The sequence below is a fragment of the Chlamydotis macqueenii genome, chromosome 1, assembly GCF_036417535.1.
Source record: "Chlamydotis macqueenii isolate bChlMac1 chromosome 1, bChlMac1.mat, whole genome shotgun sequence".
Lineage (NCBI taxonomy): Eukaryota > Metazoa > Chordata > Aves > Otidiformes > Otididae > Chlamydotis > Chlamydotis macqueenii.
In genome coordinates, this window is record NC_141556.1 from 215,400,900 (window position 1) to 215,420,917 (window position 20,018).

A 20,018-nucleotide genomic window follows, 5' to 3' on the forward strand; every position below is an offset into this window, starting at 1 on the left:
AGCCAGCGCAGAATTAATCATGCAGTAATCAGGCTCTTAAGCCTCACAGCCCAGTAAGTGCTGAGGTTGTTATCTGCTAATTACTACAGCAAATTTTAATTAGTCCGGAAGTATTCTCTAAAATCCCTTTGCAAGGGAAGCCGTGTCTCCGTACGGGACGGAGCTGGGGCGATCAAGGCGGAGGACGATTGCCCGGCCTCGCTGCAGACCCTGTGTCCATCTGTCCTCCCGCACGGCTCCCCCGGGAAAGAGGGAAGGCGCACAGAAAACGCAATTCGAGGCTGCGGACCCAGAGCTTGGCAGCTCACAGGCTCCCCTGCGGTGTTTGCTTTCTGTAGGATTCGCATCAAGAGCTGAAGGATTGAGCACAGAGACGGCCGGCTTTGCTCTCGTCTTTAGGAGAGCAGAAACTCCAGACCGCGGTTCGGACACGCAGAGCATCACGCGCGCTCTGCCGCGGCACCAGCACTGGCAGAAGAAATGACCACGGGTGCAGGAGCGAAAGCGTGGAAACTGAGTGTCCTCGAGTGAAGGACTGGAAACGGTCAAAAATAAAACAGCGTCACTTGACAAAGGTGCAGACAAGGGAAGCACCCCAGTGACACGCGTGCGTCAGCAGCGCGGCTGTCGGGCTACGAAACAAGACAAGAGCTGCGATGTCTGGCCTGAATCGAGAGCACCGGTGTCACGAATCTCCGAGGAACTGGACAAGAGAAAGACGGCCATGAGGACAGCGAGACCAAGAAACCCGCAGGAGGAGGACGGAGCCCATGCCGGCAGCGCAGCGCGTCTCCACATCTAGGTCTTCAGATCAATTGAGTTAGCAAATTAACTTCCCCAACAAATAATGACATACGCACAGGCTGATACACAAACCTGAAGTTCAGCGCTGAATCTGCAGCAGCAACTGCCCGGCCTGGGGGGCACGGGGGGCACTGGGCAGACCTCACGCAGGAGGAGCGGGAGCAGCTTCTCCAGCCCACCCGCCAGCCTGGGCCTGGCACGGAAAGGCTTCTTCCTATCCTCTCCTCTCTCCAAAAGCACGTCCACCAGCATCCTGGTGGATCTCACCGACTTTAGGAGGCCCTCAGGCAGCATCGTCACCATGGGTCTTCGTCACGACCTCATCTCGAGGGTCTTCATCACGACCCTCCTGATGAAGGTGAAAGCCCCGCGAGCATGGAACCAGGACGTGAGATACGCTCCCGGCCCCAGCAGCCGGACCAAAACGCAGGAGAAAAGCCCAAATTCAACAGGTCCTCCCCTCCTGTCCTGTTCACGTTGGAGCGAAGGGAAGGCTCACCCGAACCCAGCACGCTCGCTGCACCACATCTGGGTGCTGAATTCCACGCCGCAGTGCCCAGCCCCGTCGTGAGCCTGCGCCACTTACACTGCTCTCCTTTTTGCCCGGGTGTACGTTCCATTGTGTCACCCGCTGAACAGCCGCGCCACATCTGCTCTCTAATCAACGCCGCGCCCTGCCGCAATGTGTTCTTGCTGAAAGGTAGGAGCTGTAGGTAATGAACGTAAACTGCCTGATAACGTTGTTTTGGCCTTTGCTGCTGCTGTTTTTCCAAACTCGTGTTTGGCCTGCTCGTTGAGGAAGGTCGTTGCAGCAGGTGCCAGGAGAAGCACACCCATCCTGCCGCCTCGCCGCGGAGGAGCTCAGCACCCCAAACCAAAAACCCTGCGGCGTCCGTCAGGCGGAGGCTGTGTGCCCACGCCTCAGCAGAAGTGCAGTTCTCGCATCTGTCATTGCACCACCACAAGAATTCACACCGTTAATACTTCATTAATTAATTACTGATCTTTTTAAGTGCATTTGGTGCGTGGCTCCTGCTAGAGAAGAGCAAAGAGCGACACGGCTGCCGATCGGTTACGCGGTCGGAGGCGGAGCCCATCCCGCTGGCGAAACGCCCCGTTTGTCACCCAAACTCTGCACGGGCCTCTGGAAACGGCCAGGTGCTGCCAGCTGTGCCCAGACACCGTCCCGCTGTCAGTCACCCACACACTGGTGTCACACCCGGTACCGCCACGACTCCTCGTGTTTTAACGCTTCCTGCGGGAAATGGTTCTCGGGAATCTTCCCTGGAACTTTACCTGGGCAGCACAGCACGTGGAGTTTGGCCGTTTCTGTGGAGCGGTACCGGCGAAGACATTGCCTCTGGCGTTTCCATCGCTATTATTTCATTTATATTACTCAGCCTTCCAGTAAACCTCCCCAGACTTACACCAAACGAGAAACAAAGACCCGCGTTCCAATCCTTCCACAGTCGGGCGTTTCCCCCACTCTCTGGGTGCCGATCTCGCCTTCCCCGCCAGGATGACAACACTGAATCCCGCTTTCCAACACCTACAACTGGCGGCTCACGCTAATTTGGCTCCGGACTCCGCATGAATACCGGGAGGATGCAGAAGAGGGAGCTCACACATCTGCAAATCAGAAGGCATTGCAGCAGGGGAGCAGAGCTGCCTTGGCACCACACACGCGTCGAGTCCACCGGCTCCGTCCCTCCACGGACGCCCTCCCCAAACCGCGGGTATTCCCACCGCCCCTTCCCGGGATGGGGCTGGGACAGCTCAGAGCAGCTGGGTCTCACCAGCGCCTCCGGCTCCGCAGAGCCACTCTCCGGCTCAGCACCAAGGCCCGTCTGAAACGGACGCCCAAGCCACCGGAGACTCTTCCCACGCTGGCTCTGGCGGCGGTCACCTGCGAAGGCCAAAGCTGGCGAGGGCAGTGCTCCACGCAGGCTGCGGCTTGCTTCCCCGTGCCACGCAGGGGCTGCGGCTGGGGCTGGGGTTGACACCGGGCGCAGCAGAGCCCATCGCGGCGGGGACACCGACGGGTGCTGGCCAGGAGGAGACCGGCACAGGGAGCAGCTCCACGGCCAACGCCGTCTCTGGAGCTGCAGTCGGAGTTGGGGCACGGGCAGCCGGGACGGGACCGCAGAGCGGCACGCGTACGGGAGCTTTGCAGGGAACCCTGTCTCCCCGGCTGCAATCGCAGCAATCCGCTCTGAGCTCCCGGTTTATTAGCTCGCACCCGCCGCCAAAGGAGACGTCTTTCATCACGCTGCGGTTTACTGCTTTGATTTGCTGGGGTTTTTACTCTCCAGTTGTGGTTTGGATTTCTATTCTGGTACACGCTCTGCTCTTACAGCCTGATAAAACATCAACGTGTGCCCAGCACGTCAGCTGCCCCTTCAGCTGATCAACACCTCCTCATTAGGCATCACACCTCATTAAAAAAAAATAAAATATTATCACCACCAACACGACAAGCTGCCCATCTCCTGCGTTTCGCGCTGCGTCGCCGACGTTTGAGCAGCACCCAGGGAACCGCAGCGCTGAGCGAGCCGCAGCTTCGGCTCTGGGTCTGCAAATTCCGTTTGTTTATTCCAAATAAACCTGTGGAGCGACGCTGGGACTGTTCGGCGTGCTGGGGTTTGCCTCTCCGGAGAAGGTCGTGCTCCCCGGCCTGTCCGTGGGAAGGGTGATGGAAACGGGGCGCTCTCCCCGCCCTGGTGCACACGGGGGTTTCCGGAGACGTCTCCCGCGGGCAGCTCCCCGCCTGGCAACGCTCCCGGACACTCTGCGCTTGGGAGCCCGGTGTGGCGCTCAGTCAAAGGCTGGGAAGCGATCTTCCTGCGGCACGAGGGCTGCGAGCGGCAGGGAGGGAAGGAGGCGTTTCCTCGCCAGCTGGAGCCAGTGCGATGCGCAACGACCGAGGTTCCTGGCGAGAGAATTAATGCCAGGCACCGACCTTGGGAAAGCTGGATGAAGAGACAAAGTCGAGCCAGTGCACCCTGAAACTGAAGTAATTAATGAAATTGCCACTAGCATCTATCTGGGCGGCGCGAGCACCATTTGTTCTGCGCTGCGACACGCCCGGGCTGACAGGGATGCACCCAGGGCCACGCGAGAACCCGCGGCGCTGCTGGGCCGCTGCTCGCGCCAGCCAGGCTGTCCCTGCCAGGCAGAAGCCGTGCCGCCGCGCAGCGCCCGGACCACAGCTCTGGCCCTGCGCACCCGGGGGTGAACAGCTGCTCTCACCCTGCGGCCGTGCCCGACGCCAGGAGACGCAACGCTCCGTCCCTGCGGCCAGGGCCTTCCTTCCCGGCAGCGCGGCAAGAGCACAAAAAGCCCCATCCCACTTCCAGAGGGGGTTTGGTCATTCGGTCTCCGACGCTGCAGTTTCTGTGAACTTTCAGCACGAGGGAAAAAATCAGGAGCCTCGGCACGGCTCTGAAACGCGGGGGCACCCGGCCGCGGGCGGCAGCGCGGGAGGAGGGGGCACCAGCCCCCACAGATCGAGGGGACGCGGATGGCTCCCCCGAACTGCTGGGGGGCTCCTTCCCCGAAACACCCCAAATCCCCGCGCGCCTCAGCACGGCGGCTCGTCGGCCATCATCGGAAGGGCTTACGGAAGGGATTAGCAGGGCTTTTAGACACGAGCTGCTCACCGCACCACCGTGGATGGGCCACCGCTTGGCAGGAGCGGTGCAGGGAGCGGCGGCTCCCAGCGGGGCCCAGAGGCGGTCAGGCCCCCCCCATCTTAGACAGCGTTATTCTCTCATAAAAGTTGTGATTTCGTCGTTAAAAACAGGCTCGTTGGGATAATTCACAAGACCGGCACATTAGCCCAGCAAATCTTCTTAAGGGAAGCGCGGGAGCGAAGGAGGAGGACTAATGGCTCTGGTGAATACCGGCTCTCGTTAATCTCCCAAGGAGAAAGTAATTAGGGCATCACGGCTTGGGAGGGGACCGAGCCTTCCCGAGCAGCCCCGGGGCTTCGGGCACCAGCTCCACATCCGCGCGGGTGAAGAGCGGGGGGAGAAAATGCCAAAACGCCCTCAGAATGGGGGCAGCAGAGTGGGAGAGGCAGGACGTCCGGGCTGCCCTGGACGTGGGCCCGGATCCACGCGGCAGCGGGAGTCGCAGCTGCGGGGAGTCCCTGGAAAGGCGGCTGGCGGCTCCGCTGCGCGGGGGGGTACACGCCGAGAAGGCAGAGCGGGCGGGTAAGGCGAGCGCTGGCACCGCGGCTGTCGGGGCGGGGCAGGGCGGGGCTCAGAACATCACACGTCATCCCCAAACTGCACCTGCCACTGCTCGCCCGCCCCACTGCCACCCGTCCCCGTGCCGCGTGTCCCACCGCCGCCCGTCCCACCGCCGCCCTCCCACCACGCGGCCCGCTCCCGCCGCCCCCGCTCGCAAGCCCAATCGGTACAATCTCATTTGGGGTTAAGCCTCGGCCCGCTCAGGCCCAGTTTCAGCGAGCAGGCAGGGGCCCTGTCACATAAATTATAATGTTTGCTCGTAAAGCAGCTCCAAGCCGTGCCCTACGCGGTGTCACTGCCGGAGCACCGCGCAAGGATCGCCCTGTGAGGGGTGACCTTCTACTCCGTAAGCAGAGAAAAACACCTTTTACGGAAAGGCAGAGAAGCAGCACAAAGCCACGGGGCCATGCCCTCGTGCCAGCTCCAGCCGAGGAGCGCCGGCCAGCCCCGGGCGATTCCTGCCCAGCCGCACTGTCTGCGACGGCTACAGCAATCTTTCATTTCTCCCTTGGCTTAATCCCGGCTCTCAGAAAAGCTGGACGGATCCAAGAGACGGTTTATCATCTGATCTACTAAATCCTCCTTGCCGAGCAGCTGCACGCTGTCCCCGCAGCCCCCAGTGCCTGGAGAGCCTGTGCTGCTCCGGGGCCACGGGCTGCTCCGCGGGCAGCATCCCCCTCACTGGAGGTCAGAGGGGCTGGGAGGTGGCTGGAGCAGTTGGGAGGTGGCTGGAGTGGTGGGGAGGTGGCTGGAGTGGTGGGGAGGTGGCTGGAGCAGTTGGGAGGTGGCTGGAGTGGTGGGGAGGTGGTCGGAGGGGCTGGGAGGTGGCTGGAGCAGTTGGGAGGTGGCTGGAGCGGTGGGGAGGTGGTCGGAGTGGATGGGGAGGCAGTGCTGAGGCAGGAGTGGTCTAAGGTCTCCCACGCTCCTGCCACTCACCGCAGCCGCCTCTCCCGCAGCCGTCACGTCGCAGAGCCGATCCCGTGCCCTGGTGTCCGTCCGCAGCCGGTGTCAGGAGGCTCTGGCCACCCCACTCCATCCCAGCCCCTCACAGCCGTGGGGCCCTGGCTGGAGGGTGCGGAACAAGGACAGGACTTCAGGAGTGGCCCATGGGGCAGCATCAGCGCTGAAGGAGGGACGCAGGACGAGACGCTGGTCCTTGGCAGGGCAGGAACACGGTCTGGCAATTCCAGAATGCCCTCTGCGGAGGAGAAGTGCAAGGTTCATGGATGCACAGAGCGGCTGAGGCTGGCAGGGACACCGGGGTCCACCTGGTCCAAGCCCCTGCTCCGGCCGGGCCACCCAGAGTCGTTGCCCAGGACCAGCGGTGTCTGAACAGCCCCAAGGATGGAGACACCGGGACCCCTAAGGGCAGCCCAAGCTGACCAACGCTGTCACGGAAGTGTCTGGGTGTCAACACAGCTCTCTTCCATCTTCCAAAGCTCACGCAGGCCCGTGTGATGGACTGACCACGACCCCCATTCCCTGTTCCCCCTGTGCCGCTCGGGAGGGGAAGGTAGTAGAGATAATGTTAAGCCCGGGAAGAGGGAGGGGTGGGGGGAGGTTATCTCGTTCCCTGTCTCATTCTTCTGCTAATTTTAGAAATAAATGAATAGTTTTCCCCAAGTCGAGTCTGTTTTGCCCGTGACAGTAACTTTGAGGATTTCTCCCCGTCCTTATCTCAAACCTCGAGCCGTTTTTCTTATATCATCTCCCCCTGTTCTCTGGGAGGGTGGGGGGAGTGAGCGAGTGACTGCGTGGTCTGGCCCCGATCGGGGCTGCGCTACGGCAGGTGCTCACCCACGACGCTCTGCTACCCAACTTCAGCCCTCGTCTGCCTGGGGCCTCCCTGCACACACGCGTTAAGGAAGAACAACAACTGTGCAACGCGGTGTTGCTGTAGCTTTGGCACCTGGGTACAAGGTAAACGCAAACGACTTCCGAGCAAAGCTTTAGTTATTCACTTGGAAGCGGATTATCGGGTTGTTGGCAGAAACAGCAGCAGTGCTGCTTTGTTAGGATCTTCAGGACATTTCCAGGGAGATGCAATTCCTTCTTCCAAAGATCTCCAGACAGCCCCCAATCTCCTAAGCCTTCCAGAGAAATGCCTCTGCCTGCACACGCTCCTGCTGAGGTGAACCGTCTGGCAGACGAGCAGGTAATGGCACGGAGCTGCGGCGCCCCGGGCGACGCTCTGCAGGCTCCCGTTACGTGCCGCGGTGAGCCCGCCTGAAGCACGGCCACAGGAAACCAAACGGATTTTTCTTTGGGAGCACGCTGAAATGCGGTCTCGCTAAGCAGACAAATCGAAATCAAATCGCAGCCAGTGAGAGTCAAGTTCTGAAATGCAAAGGGCTGAGAGCAGACCGCTGGATCCAGAGCGTCCCTGCACCGAGCTCGGCGTTTACCCCTTCAGAGACCCCCGAGTCCCCCCAGCCCAACCCGCCGCACGGGTGAAGCCTCTCAGACGCAATCGCAGCCGGCCAGGACCACGCCAGGGCATCGCCCTCTGAGCGCCCGGCTTCCAGGCCCGGCAGCAGGCGGCGGCCTCCGCGAGCCGCCCGCTGGGACGTGACTGAGCACCGGGCTCAGTCTTTCTTCCGGTACAGGAGACGAGCACGGAGATTTTGTGAGAGACGGTGGCAGGGGAGCAGCTGGCAAGCGCATATACAGCATCAAATCTGGCAAACACCTGAGCGCATCCCTGCTCTCCCCACCCCTGCTCGTTCCGCACGCGGCCCCGCACGCGGCCTCTCGGGTCCGGCCCTGCACGCTGGGCGCCTGCGAGCTGCGGCAGCCGGGAGCGCAAGCCGCGGGCACTGAAGCACAGCGCTGTCAGATCGCTGAGCGGGGCTCTTGTGTACTCAGCACCACACGGTGTTTTCTCAGCCCGCTCTGCCCTCAGCGCCCGGTGTTTGCTCTCAATGGCTCCCTTCCCGAGCCGGCCACGTCCGTCCCACTCGGCATCGCCAGCCTTGGTGCCCCGTGATCCCGTTTGTTGTGGGGACACGGCCGGCTCTCCACAAATCTGTGCGACTGATCTTCTCCCCTCCGCTGTGCATCTTCTGCTCCAGCAGCAGCGAGGTGAGCTCCAGCGCCTGCCTCCTCCAGACGCTCTCCCTCCATGGCCACGGAACCGATCACCACCCGGCGATGCGCTTTCCTGAGACACAGAGCCATCTTGCAGGAACGGCCAGGGCTGGGATGGTCGTGGCTGTCAGAGCAGCATGGCTAATGCGCTAATTGATATTAATTGTCACACTAATACCCGTTTTGGCAAACCGGCTGCCCTTCAGCAGAAGCAACGCTGGCCACACCTCACAGCCAGCACTCAGCTGCGGTGAAGCCGGCCCACACCAGCCCAGCCTCCGCCAGCACCCAACCATCCCGCGGCCAGCACACCGGCGTCCCCGGCACCCTCTGGGCTGCCCCGTCCCACCCAAGGGCGTGCTCCCCCTCTGCCAGGCCTTCCCACGCAGGACGCCAGGCTCGAGGCTTGCAGCTCTCACGGCCTCGGCCCGGGGCTCCCCTCCACCCCTCCGCTCCGGTTCGGCTCCGCACCCGAGCACCATCCCGGCAGACCTCCCCACACCGAACCCCCGCTGCCTGTGGCATGGTCCCATCTGCCATGGGACCTCGAGCGCCTTCGCCGGAGAGAAAGGCTCTCCTCCGAAAGCTTCTTCTGGATGGGGTACGCCCTTCCCAGAGGAGAGCCCGGAGCCGCTGCCAAGCGTGAGGGCTGCAAGAAGCCTCCGGCACCCGTGTCCCTAAAGGGCCTCTCGGTGCAGAGCCCGCAGCCTCGGCCGGAGTGCGGTTTTGGCAAACAATGCACAAACACGGTTTGCTGGCGGCTCGGTGGCTGCTGCCCTGCTTTACCGTGCCTTCGTGCCCGGGCTGCAAACCATGGGAAGAATGCCCTGCGCCTTCTCGCTGCAGGATTTCGGGGCGCTGTGCAGCCAGTGCTGCTGCAAATTAACTTTCAAATCTGCCAGGCTTCAAAAACTCAAAGAGCAATGGGTAGAGGAAGGACCTGGAGTCTACCTGAGGGCAAGACGCTGGACTTCAGGCAAAGGGAAAGTTGCCTAGAACGGGAAAAGAGATGGTGTGCAGCACGGCCACAGAAACTCCAGCCGCCTCCGCCTGCTCAGGGACCCCACAGGCCCTTCGGGGGGACTGGGGCTGACTGGGTCCGGGCCTTCAGCTGCACTTTTTGTCTGGACTACTTAGCAAGCCTCAAGGTTTAAGCTAAGGTCTGTTCCCACCTTAAGGATTCTATGGTTCACGCCATCACCGTTAACTTCAGCGGGGCTTCAGTGCTTAACGACAGTCAGACTCCCCAGTAACCACGCCACGCAGACGGCGAGAGCCAGGGTCACACAGTTACACGGGAAAACAGAGAGCAAAGTGCTGCAGCAGCGGAAAAGGACGCAGGAGCTGACGTGCAGGGACAAGGAGCAGAAGATTCCCCGGGCTGGAGATGAGAGCTGGTGTGACGAGCAAACTGGGGCTCCCCCAGTTAGCTAGCTAATCAAAAGTCAGCACTGGACTCAAAGAAGCGTTTCTCCAGGCTTTGCCACCCACCGGCGACTCCACTGCTCCGGGCACGGGAGGCTCAGCCCGCAGGGGTGGGAAGGGGGAACGCTGTGGGCGCGAGAGCCGGGACACAGGACGGGGCAATCCCCTGCCTCGGAGCCGCGTTTTAGTGCGGAGAGTCTGCGCCGTGGGGCTGGCTGGAGCGTTGCGCTGAGAGAGGGGCGTCCGAGGCGTGGGAGCCTGCTGCCCCAAAAGCAGGTCCCTCTGCCGCTCTCCACCTTGGCCCCAATGCCTCGGAGGGGATTTTGGGTGAGACGAGGAAAGCACTGGAGAGATGCTCCCTCCGAAGAGGTGCCAGGGAACCGTTCCCCTGCCCAAACCCAGATGCTAAGCACTTGGTAACAACCCCGCCAGCCCACCCTTCACCCTGCCCGACGCCCAGCACACACCGGGCAGTTACATCCCGACGGCAGAGGTCCGCGCGGCCCCTTCCACGGGTCCCTTACAGCAGGCGTCCCAACGGGAGCACGGAGACCCGGCCACGAGCACCGGCCGTTCGGCCCCGGCCCTCACCGGGTGCGTGCTAGGAGCACACACCTGGAGATATCCCGCCTGGAATCCTAAACCGCGGACTAGACGGATCACAGGCGTCTCTGATGGGACGCTTAGGCTGGAACAGCCGCCGGACGAATTAAGCTGCAGACGGGACAGTGGCTCAGTGGCTTTCCCCACCCATGTCCTTACTCTCGGTGCAGTTTTCCAAAGCGCTTCTAGGACGCTGCGGGAACGGAGAGATCGCTGCCCTAAAACGCCACTGCAGCCGCCCGAGCTCCGAGAGCAGCTCACACCCCCTCTCTCCAGCTCCTGGGACCCCCAAACGGGCTTCGCCCTCCCGGTGCCGGGGCGTTCGCACCGCACCCGCGCCCAGGCGCCCGCAACGCCGGCCGAGCCAGCTCCGCCTGGCAGAGGTGTGCCGCCTCCCCGCGCGCCCGGGGGGGACGGTCGCTCTTCGCCATCCCCGCGGCGGTACAGGCGGCCATAGACCTCCTGCGCCGCTTTGGGGAGGGGGAGAGGTTTTCGTGCCCGCTGACTGCGCTGCTCGACCCCAGGACGAGCGCTCCTCGCCGCGGAGTGGCATGAACCACAACAAGCGGCACGGGGAGCTCCCGGTGCTCCGGGGTGCAGATGGGGGAGATTTCTGGCAGCGCTCCCATTCCCCACGCCCCGTCCCGCGCCTCTGCGGAGCTGGGAGGAGGCGTGCCAGCGCGAGCACCGAGCTGTGCCAGGAGCGGTAGAGCCAGGGCTTCAGAAACCTCACCATCAGGGCCGTTAACAGCCACTGAGAGGCCTAATGAGACGTGAACAGGAGGGATGTCAGGAAGAAAACAGGCGAAACACCTGATGGCTGCTGCTTTAAAGCGCTTACGGCCTTGACTTTGTGCTCGGCCAAGCACAACCTGCCGCTGGTGACACCCGCGCCGGCTGCTCCCGGCTGCCTCCCTGCGCCTCACCTCTCTGGAGACGGAGCGCAGCGGCCACGCTCCACGCTCTTCCAGGCTGCGCCGGCCCGTAACCCGCTGGTACCCCTCCCTCCCGTCCTCCTCCCACACCCGGGCCGTTTTGCTGCTTTATCTCCCTGCTGTCCCCTCGGAGCTGGGGCAGTGAGCCAGAGGCTGAAGCTTGGTCCCGAGCGGGGCTGAACCACGACAGCTCCCCTCCTCTTCCCTGAGAAAGAGAGGAGCTGCGTTAGCCCTTCTCCAGCTAGCGCAGAATTCCTGCAGTCACTCCAGTTCTCCGCAGAGCACAGACAGGAGCCTTGAAATCACACCAGATTGGGACTCAGGGAAAAAAAACTCCATCCAAGAGCCAAGCTGCAGGGTAGGTGGGGAAACGGGTGCCAAGGGGGTCGGGCTGCCACGGCTCAGCGCGCTCCGCACCGCGGGTGAGGACGCAGGGGCTGTAATCTGCTCCCGGCCTCCTGCAAACCCTCTGTTGGGGCAGCACGGCTGGGCAGGCAGCACGGGACGGCGGGGTCCGCACGGGACGTCCCGGGGCAGCTGAGCGGACACAGCAGGGCAGCCGGAGCACAGCATCCTCCTGCACGCTGGAGGAAACGGGCTACGGGCTGTCCCGGCACCCGACGCGGTGCGGGACGAAGTCGCCCCGTACGCAGCTCTGCCCCGCTCTGGATCTGCAGGAGGGACGTGCCCTCCCGGTTTTGTCCAGAGCTCCCAGCGGGGTTTGTTGTTTCACCCTTGCTCACCGGGCCTGGGAGGAACTTATCGAGCGAAAAAGGGCTGGAATGGGACTGTTCCACCCCCCAGGTCTGGAAAAGCGGCGTGAGCGGAGGCTGCTGCGGCCCAGCGCGGGCGCGACGTCAGCGGGCTGTCTTCTGCCCAGATGCCAGGGGCGCGGGGGCAGCAGCAATCCCTCTCCCCCGGGACGCAACGCGCACCTGCCAGCACAGGCGGGCCCGCGCGCTCCCACGCTTCGCGCCCCGTGAGAGAATGCAGCCGCTGCGCAGGGCGCCGCAGGAGCCAGCGACACCGACCCCGCAGACGCCCTGCGCGTGTCCCTGCCTGAAACCTGCCACGGCCACGTCGAAGCGCCCGTGCAGAAGCACCACTGCTGAACGGCCTCTCTCCTCCGGTAATGGCTCCGGCCAGCTCCGCACCGCAGTCCCGCTGCCCGCAGCGAGCACCAGCCAAGCCATCCCGCCAAACGCCGTGCGGGCTGCAGCCTCCAGTCCCGCGCTGGGCAGACTGGTGGGGCACTGCCGGCTCTCCTGTGGGGCCGTTTCGCACAGGGCACAGGGCTGCCTGCAGGAACACAGCGTTACCAGTAGGTAACGATGAAGGTGACCGGACAGCTAACACTGAATAAATACAGAATAAGCACCAACACCCGAACAAAGCTCTGACCGGGACATCTGCGGCACGCGAGGAAGAGGATGCGCAGGCAGTTCCGTGTCCACCCAAACAACCGAAATACAAAATGTGCTGAGCACACAACGCTGTCAGTGCCTGGCGCTGGGTGTGCTGGGTGTACAGACAAAGCCACGGATCGCCGGCCTCAAGACAGAGGCGACGGGAACGGCACCAAGGCTCAGACGCCGGTGAGGGTCTCCTCTACGCCACGCCGTCAGGCTTCCGTTCCACCCAGCCAGGCACGGCAGCACGGTCGGAAGCGCCGGAACGCAGGTCTGGGAGGGACTTCACGATGCCAGCAAGGCCAAACGCGCCCGCAGGAAAGGCTCGAGCTGCCCAGCGGAGCACGTTCAGTGGCTACCAGTCTATTTTGGAATTACCAGTGACAGCAGTTCGTAATCTCCCATCACAACCGAACGCTGCAGGCCATAAACAAGAGCACAATTTTCTAGTTTCCTCCTGTGTCACTTCACAATGCTTCAGAACTTCCTCTCCAGTTGCCGGAAGGAACCGTCACCGGCTTTCTCAGCTCAGCCTCTGAAGGTACGGAAGCTTCCTGGAGAATCCCCCGAAAGGGCAGTATGGACTTCGCATCTTTCCTTTCGACAAAGGCTTGACGGAATCTCCTGCAGCCAGAGCACGCTCAGGGGAAAACTCTCCCTCTCGCCAGACGTCCACGCCTTACCTCTGCTATTTCCTCGCGGGCCCGCACAGCGTTCTCACGCCGTTTCCTGCTGAGGACCAGCAGAAGAAACGCTTGGCCGCAGACAGAGGGCTGCCAGCAGCACGGGGGACGCCCCGGCACGCGACCCAGGGGCGCCGGTGACCCCAGGGACTCCTCGTCTCCCAGTTCTGGGGGAAGAGCCTCTCCCCTCAGCTCCCAGCAGCCCACCGCTGCTCAGGTTGTCTCACCCAGCTGCAGCACTGCGCTTGCTGATGATGAATCGGGAGTTAATCTGGGATGCCCGGCTAAGCCGTTGTCTGCAATTCCCTTTGGCTTTGTTTCGCACCGCCAGGACCGCGCTCGGCAGCGTGAGGCCCCCGGCGTCACCCCTCACCGTGACCGGGTCTGTCCCACCCCGACGCGGCTGCTCTCCGGCCGCTGCTGCCGAGGCCGGACCCAAGCACTCCTCGGGGCCGCGTGTCGATCCCAGCAGCTGCAGACCCCTCAGGACTCGCCCACCTGCAAGAGAAACGGGTCGCTGTCGTTTCTTTATTCCCCTCCTTCCAGGATTCACTCAGGGTTGAAGGCAGCAGATGACTCCGTTTCACTGTCAGTGTCAAAGAGATGAGTAAAGAAACGCTGTTTCATTTATTTATTCATCAGCTTACGGATATTCTGCGGAGAAGAGCGGGACTTCTCAAGAGAGTTGAGTTCCATACCTCCATTTCGTGCTGCTTTCCCCCTGAGAGTTTGAAAGCAGTTTGAAGACAGTAACTATAAAAACCCTTGAGGTCTGTGCACCGTCTGCTCAGGACCCCGACGCGGCAGTGACCAGCGCAGGACCCCGTGAGGCGCACCCTTAGACACAAAAAGCCCCCAGTGACCACGGTTTAGAGATACTGCCGTCCCACTTCAGCCCCCTGAGCGGGATCGTCCCACGCCCCGGGTCACAGCCCCCGCAAGCCCAGGTCTGCTTTCCCTCGCCCACACCCTAGTGCCGAGCGTTTCCACCCGAGACACGTTTCTCACACGTACGAACGGATTTTCCCCCCCCGAACCTGCCCAGTCCCTCCAGGAGCCCCTGCGGACTTCCTCCACCCCAGCCCTCAGCGAGGAGCTCCACCGCGGCTCCCTCTCGCCCAGAGGAGCTGCTCCTCGCTGCGAACCCGCTCCCCGCCAGCCCTTCCTGCTGCCGCAGGGGTCAGCCACCACCGCGCAGCCAGCTCCCTGTGCCGACACCGCTTCCCAGCCACCGCGGCTCCCCCGCACGCGGCCCCGGCCAGGCGGGCGACGACCAGCAGAGCAAAACGCCTTTCAGCGCAAGAGCTCGGAAACGCCGTCGCTCTGCCTTGAACCGTCGCTCCAGTGACCGACGATGCCACGCGCAGCAAAGGCGCTGCCGCACGCCGGTGGTCTGAATGGCTTTATTCGCACCACAGTGGCGGTAAATCGCACCGCTGCCTTCGCGTGAAGCGCGGTACAGACAGGTCGCTGCCTTCCCCAGGTGCCGGGCTGCGTAACACCTCTGCTGGGAGGCCGTGACCACCAGTACTCACTCCGGCTTCGGCCCCGCTCCGGTGACATCGCTAACAGGCTCCGACAGCGACCGAGAGGAAACACACGCACTTGTCCAGACGCAGAGGTGGCCGCCCAGCGCAGCCTCGTTTTCTGGAAGTGAAGCAGCACGGGGACATCTGGAGACGCCCTGGCAGCGTGCGGGGGAGCTGGTGACGGGCGTCCCCGCTGTGCTCGAGACCGACAGAGCCCGGGAAAACCCAGCCCAGCCGGGGCAGCTCTGAAGATTTCACTCGATGGAGATTTCTGAGCAGGCTGCTCTTCCAGCCACCGTGGAACCGCAGGGACTCTGGGTGGAGGGTGCTGTCCATCATCTTCCAAGTCCTTGCCCCGAACAGGAACATTGCCCGGGGCTGCATCGGTCACAGTCACACCCGAACAACTGTGCTCTCCACGTGTCAGCACAGGAGGCGCTTTCTGTCCCTTTCTGTCCCTCGCAGCCTGGAACCGGGAAGAAATTCCCACCACGGCCCTGCTGTGTAACCCTTCCCTCGCCCAGAGCAGCTGGCTGTGGCAGGTACACCGCAAAGCCAGGGCGCTGGGCCCGGCCCTGCTCAGCACCTTTGTCAGGACATGGGCAGTGGGACACAGCACCCTCAGCAAGTTCGCCGACGACACCGAGCTGTGTGGTGCCGTCGACACGCTGGAGGGGAGGGATCCATCCAGAGGGACCTTGACAGGCTGGAGAGGTGGGCCCGTGCCAACCTCACGGGGTCCAGCCAGGCCAAGGGCCAGGTCCTGCCCGTGGGTGGGGGCAATCCCAGCACAAATCCAGGCTGGGGGGGAACGGATGGAGAGCAGCCCTGAGGAGAGGGACTGGGGGTGCTGGGGGGCGAGGAGCGGTGCGTGCCCCGTCCCCGGAAACGTTCCAGGCCAGGTTGGCCGGGGCTCTGAGCAACCTGATGTGGTTGGAGATGTCCCTGCTCCCGGCAGGGGGCTGGGCGGGGTGGGCTGTAACGGGCCGTTCCCCCCCGAACCGTCCGGCGGGCCCGTGACCTCCCCAGCCACAGCTCCCGGTGCGGCCGCCGCGGGCGGGGGGAGCGGCGGAGGAAGTGACGCAAACGCTCCGGCCTCCCCGTGAGGTCATTTCCGCCACGCGCGCCATAAGCGGCGCCGCGCGCAGCCGCCGGCCTCTTTTCCGCCGCGCGGGCCAAGATGGCGGACACGCAGGTGGGCGCCGCGCGGGGCGGGCCAAGGCCGCCGGGCCCCCGCCGCCCCCGGGCCTCCCCCGGGCCCCCGCCGCCCCCGGGCCCCCGCCACCGCCGGGCCGCCCCCGCCACCGCCGGGCCGCCCCCGGGCCCCCGCCGCCCCCGGGCCCCCGCCACCGCCGGGCCACCGCCGGGCCCCCGCCACCGCCGGGCCGCCCCCGCCACCGCCGGGCCGCCCCCGGGCCCCCGCCGCCCCCGGGCCCCCGCCACCGCCGGGCCGCCCCCGCCACCGCCGGGCCGCCCCCGGGCCCCCGCCGCCCCCGGGCCCCCGCCACCGCCGGGCCGCCCCCGGGCCCCCGCCGCCCGTGCCCGGGGGCGCTGGGGGGCGGTGGGGCTGCGGGCCGGGCGGCGGGGAGCGGCCTGCGGGGCGGCGGTGCCCGGGGGTGGGGGGGCAGGAGGGGTTTTTGTGAGCTGGGCGAGGCCCCCGGTGCCGTGCCCGGGGCCCGGCTCGCTGCCGGTGCGGGGCCGGTGCCGTGCCCCGGGCTGCCCGTGACGCTCCCCTCTCCCCGCAGACCGAGCGGGCCTACCAGAAGCAGCCCACCATCTTCCAGAACAAGAAGCGGGTGCTGCTGGGCGAGGGCGGCAAGGAGAAGCTGCCCCGCTACTACAAAAACATCGGCCTGGGCTTCAAGACTCCCAAGGAGGTGAGCACGGCCGCCGGCGGGGCGGGGCTGCCCGGCTGCCCGGGCCTGGCGTCTGCGCCCCGGGGCCGCCATGGCCCCGCCAAGCGCGGCCGATGCGGCTGCGGCTCCCGAGAGCCCCGAGCTGCGCAGCCGGCCGGCCGCTGACGGTGGGCTCTCTCCATAGGCGATCGAGGGCACCTACATCGACAAGAAGTGTCCCTTCACCGGTAACGTCTCCATCCGTGGCCGCATCCTGTCGGGTGAGCGCTGAAGGCTCCTTGAGAGTGGCGCCGGGCGCGACGTCCTGAGCGGTCGAAGCCCGCGAGCGTGGGAACGCGGCGCGGTCCTTGAGCTGCACGTGATGCCATTCTCTCACGATGGTCTGCCAAGCCTCGCAGTGAAGGGGCTTTGACGACAACGCCGCACGGCTTCGCTGATGCTGGCGAAAGGACCGGCTGCCGGCAGCTCCCTTCCACGCGTGCCGCCCGGCGCTGCAGACGGGCTGTAACACGGCGGGTGCCGCGGGGAGCGTGTCGCGGCGTGCGCGGGAGGGCTGCGGAAGGCACACGCTCTGTTTGCGGTGCGGGCTCAAGAGCTGTAGCCTGGCAGGGAGGCGGAGGAAGGCCCTTGGTCCTGGCAGAGCGCCCCAGAGGGCGCGTCAGGGTCCGTTAACGAGCCTGGGAAGGAGAAGCCCCGGAACCGAAGGGGGCTGCCCTCGCGTGCCAAGTGCCGCTCGGCGCCGCTGGTCCGGTAGCTCTTGTGAAAATAAAATAAATGCGTGTGTCGCAACGCCGCCCTCCAGCCCAGCCGGCCGCCGTCGCGGCGAGCCTGGCTGTGCTCACGGCCGGCCGTTCCCCCAGGTGTGGTGACCAAGATGAAGATGCAGCGCACCATCGTCATCCGGCGCGACTACCTGCACTACATCCGCAAGTACAACCGCTTCGAGAAGCGCCACAAGAACATGTCCGTGCACCTCTCCCCCTGCTTCAGGTGCGTGCGCTCCCGCGCTGACCGGCTGTGGCGCCGCCGGCGCCGCGTGCCGCTGTTCGTACGCGGTTTGTGACGCCGAACTCGGCTCTTGCGCGGAGACCGCGGCGAGCGTGCGCGGCACGCGGCTGCACCGCGGCGTCTGAGCCGGGGCCTGCCCGCTGGTGGTGATGTCTGAACTCACGATGGTCTGCAGAGCCCCTGCCGGGGGGCTGCTGACAACGCCGGTGGCACTGCTGAACCGCGCGGCAGGCCCTGCAGCGGGGCCGCCCCGAGGGGTTTCCCTGCGCTGCTCGGCGCTTAGCCGCGTCCTGGCCCAAGCTGCATGCGCAGTGGCGGCTCCGGGAGCTGCGCGCGGCGGCTGCTGCTCCGGGCACGCTCGTCCGGGCGGCGCTTACCGCCAGGCCTGGCTTTACGGGGTCTGGTGTCCGCAGTGGCTTTCAGTGCCGCGCCGCTTGCGTGCGGCAGCGTCTGTGCCGCGGAGCGAAGCCGGCGTAGCCGCGGAGAGCGCTGGAGAGCCGCTGACATCGCGCCGTGTCTTCGCAGGGACGTCCAGATCGGGGACATCGTCACCGTGGGGGAGTGCCGGCCCCTCAGCAAGACCGTGCGCTTCAACGTCCTCAAGGTCACGAAGGCCGCTGGCACCAAGAAGCAGTTCCAGAAGTTCTGAAGGCAGCGGGAGGAGGAGGCAGGGCCAATAAAGCTTTTACAAAGCCTCCCCGCTGCGCGACGTGAGATTAACCGCGGGGGCTGCGGGGGTGGGCGAGGCCAGCGCCCCCCTGAGCAGGGCGCGGGCGCTCTGCGGGTGTTAGCTGGGGGACTGGGGCTGTCTGCGCCGGGAGGGGGGCGAGGGGCGAGCGCTGGCGCCGCGCCGTTGCTGGGCAGGGACCTGGCCTTGCCCCTGCAGCTGGCGCGGGCCGGCCCGCGGCCTGAGCCCTGCAGCTCTTGCGGTGCGGGCTGCGGCTCCGCAGCTGCCGGCCCAGGCGCCTGGCGTGTGTTGGGGGAGCGAGCGCCCGCGTGGTGCTCGCGCACGGCGCTGTGCAGGAGCCGGAACGGCCGGCATGCGGGCGCCAAACCCGCGGGCTCGGCAGCGCTGGCTGTGGCGGCGTTGCCCGTTTGGGTAACGGGGGAGGGCTGCGGTGCCCGCTGCTCGTGCTGCGGCCTGGGGGGGTCCCTGTCTGCGGGCACGGTCCCTCCCAGCAGCCCCCCCCCCGGGCTCTGCCTGGGCTCGCCCTTATTTTGGCGGGGGCGTAACGAACCGGCCCGGCCCGGGCTGGAACCAGCGCACGGCTGCTGGAGCTGTCTGCGCGCGTCGGGCTGCGGCTGTGACCTGTGGGGACGCGCGGGGGGCCGGGGAGTGGGGGGGGAGGGGGGCTGTGGGGTGCGGCCGCCCGGCAGAGCGATGGCCTGGCTGTGCCCCCGCAGCCGCTCATCGTCCCGCAGCGCTGGGCCGAGCAGGTGCCGGGCACTGCGCGCAGGGCCCCCCAGCTCAGGGGCGCCGATTGCTGCGGCCCGCAGCCCTGCCGCAGCGGCTGCCCTGGGCGGCCGGCCTGGGGGAGCCGAGCCATCGCAGAGCGGCCAGAGCCAGGGAGGGGTTCCGGCACGGAGCGGTGCGGGAGCCGCCAGCGGCCTCGCCCGAATTCGCTCCTCCCTCGTCGGCGCTGCTGCGTGGGACGAGGAGGCAGCGTGGCCGCCCCGCCAGCGGCCCCCGGCCCGGACGCCTGCGCCTCCCTCCTTGCCTGCGCCCGCGGGGAGCCGGGCTCCGTGTCGGGCCTCGCGCGAGGGCGCTTGGCTGAGAGCTGCGCGGGAGCCACGCGCTGGCTGTGGGGGCTGCGGCTGCGCCGTCCGCCTTCCCAAACCGCTCCCGGGAATCCGTCGGGCCCCGCGGGGCGCCCGGGTCTGCGCGTTTCCCTGGCGCTGGCGTCTGCTCCGAGGCGTCTTCAGCTCAGCGGAAGGGCTGAAGAATTTCCGCCGCTTTCGCTGCGGGGGGCCGCGCGGCGAAGTTTCACCCGCGCCGCGGTGGGTGCGGTCCAGGGCTTTAAACGAGAGCCGGGCTCAGCCGCGCGCCACACGCGGGGCCGCGCTGTCTTCGGTGATTTCAAACGGCGCCCATCCGCAGTGACCGCGCGCCGCCGCGTCCCACGGCTGCCCTGCGCTGCCGCCTCTGGGCGCCGATGGGTCCCCAGCCCAGGCGGCGAGAGGCCGGAGCGGACCGGGGGCCATCCCGCCCGCGTCGGGCTGCGGGGACAGCGGGGCGAGCAGCCGCCGGCCGCGGCCCCGGCCTGAGCCGCCCAGAGTCGTCAGCGCTGAGCTGCTTTCGTTTCCAGCCGCGTACGGCGCTGGAGGAAAAATCTCGGGCGCGGCTCGGTCCGTGGAGCTCGGCCAGCCGGTGGCAGAAGCCGCTGCTCCAGCCGGGTTTTGTGGAAAATAGATCCCGGCCGTTAATC

At 65.6% G+C, this 20,018-nt stretch overlaps 1 protein-coding gene and 2 non-coding genes across 3 annotated transcripts; all 3 read left to right on the plus strand.

Moving 5' to 3' along the window:
- The first annotated feature begins 15,843 nt into the window (after window positions 1-15,843).
- RPS11 (ribosomal protein S11) lies at window positions 15,844-18,289 on the plus strand. Its single transcript, XM_086743314.1, has 5 exons — window positions 15,844-15,923; window positions 16,474-16,605; window positions 16,769-16,844; window positions 17,445-17,574; window positions 18,118-18,289. Exons 1-5 carry the CDS (start codon window positions 15,909-15,911, stop codon window positions 18,239-18,241), a joined length of 477 nt encoding a protein of 158 aa, XP_086599440.1. The 5' UTR covers window positions 15,844-15,908; the 3' UTR covers window positions 18,242-18,289.
- On the plus strand, window positions 16,938-17,030 carry LOC147602446 (small nucleolar RNA SNORD35). Its single transcript, XR_015257585.1, has one exon. It is a non-coding gene; the product is annotated as a small nucleolar RNA SNORD35 (small nucleolar RNA).
- Window positions 17,734-17,820, plus strand: LOC147602447 (small nucleolar RNA SNORD35). The gene has a single exon (XR_015257584.1). It is a non-coding gene; the product is annotated as a small nucleolar RNA SNORD35 (small nucleolar RNA).
- Window positions 18,290-20,018: the final 1,729 nt, after the last annotated feature.

Coding starts and splice junctions, on each gene's coding strand:
- RPS11 (XM_086743314.1), top strand. Junction 16,845..17,444: donor CCGTGGCCGCATCCTGTCGG/GTGAGCGCTGAA, acceptor CCGTTCCCCCAG/GTGTGGTGACCAAGATGAAG. Junction 17,575..18,117: donor CACCTCTCCCCCTGCTTCAG/GTGCGTGCGCTC, acceptor GTGTCTTCGCAG/GGACGTCCAGATCGGGGACA.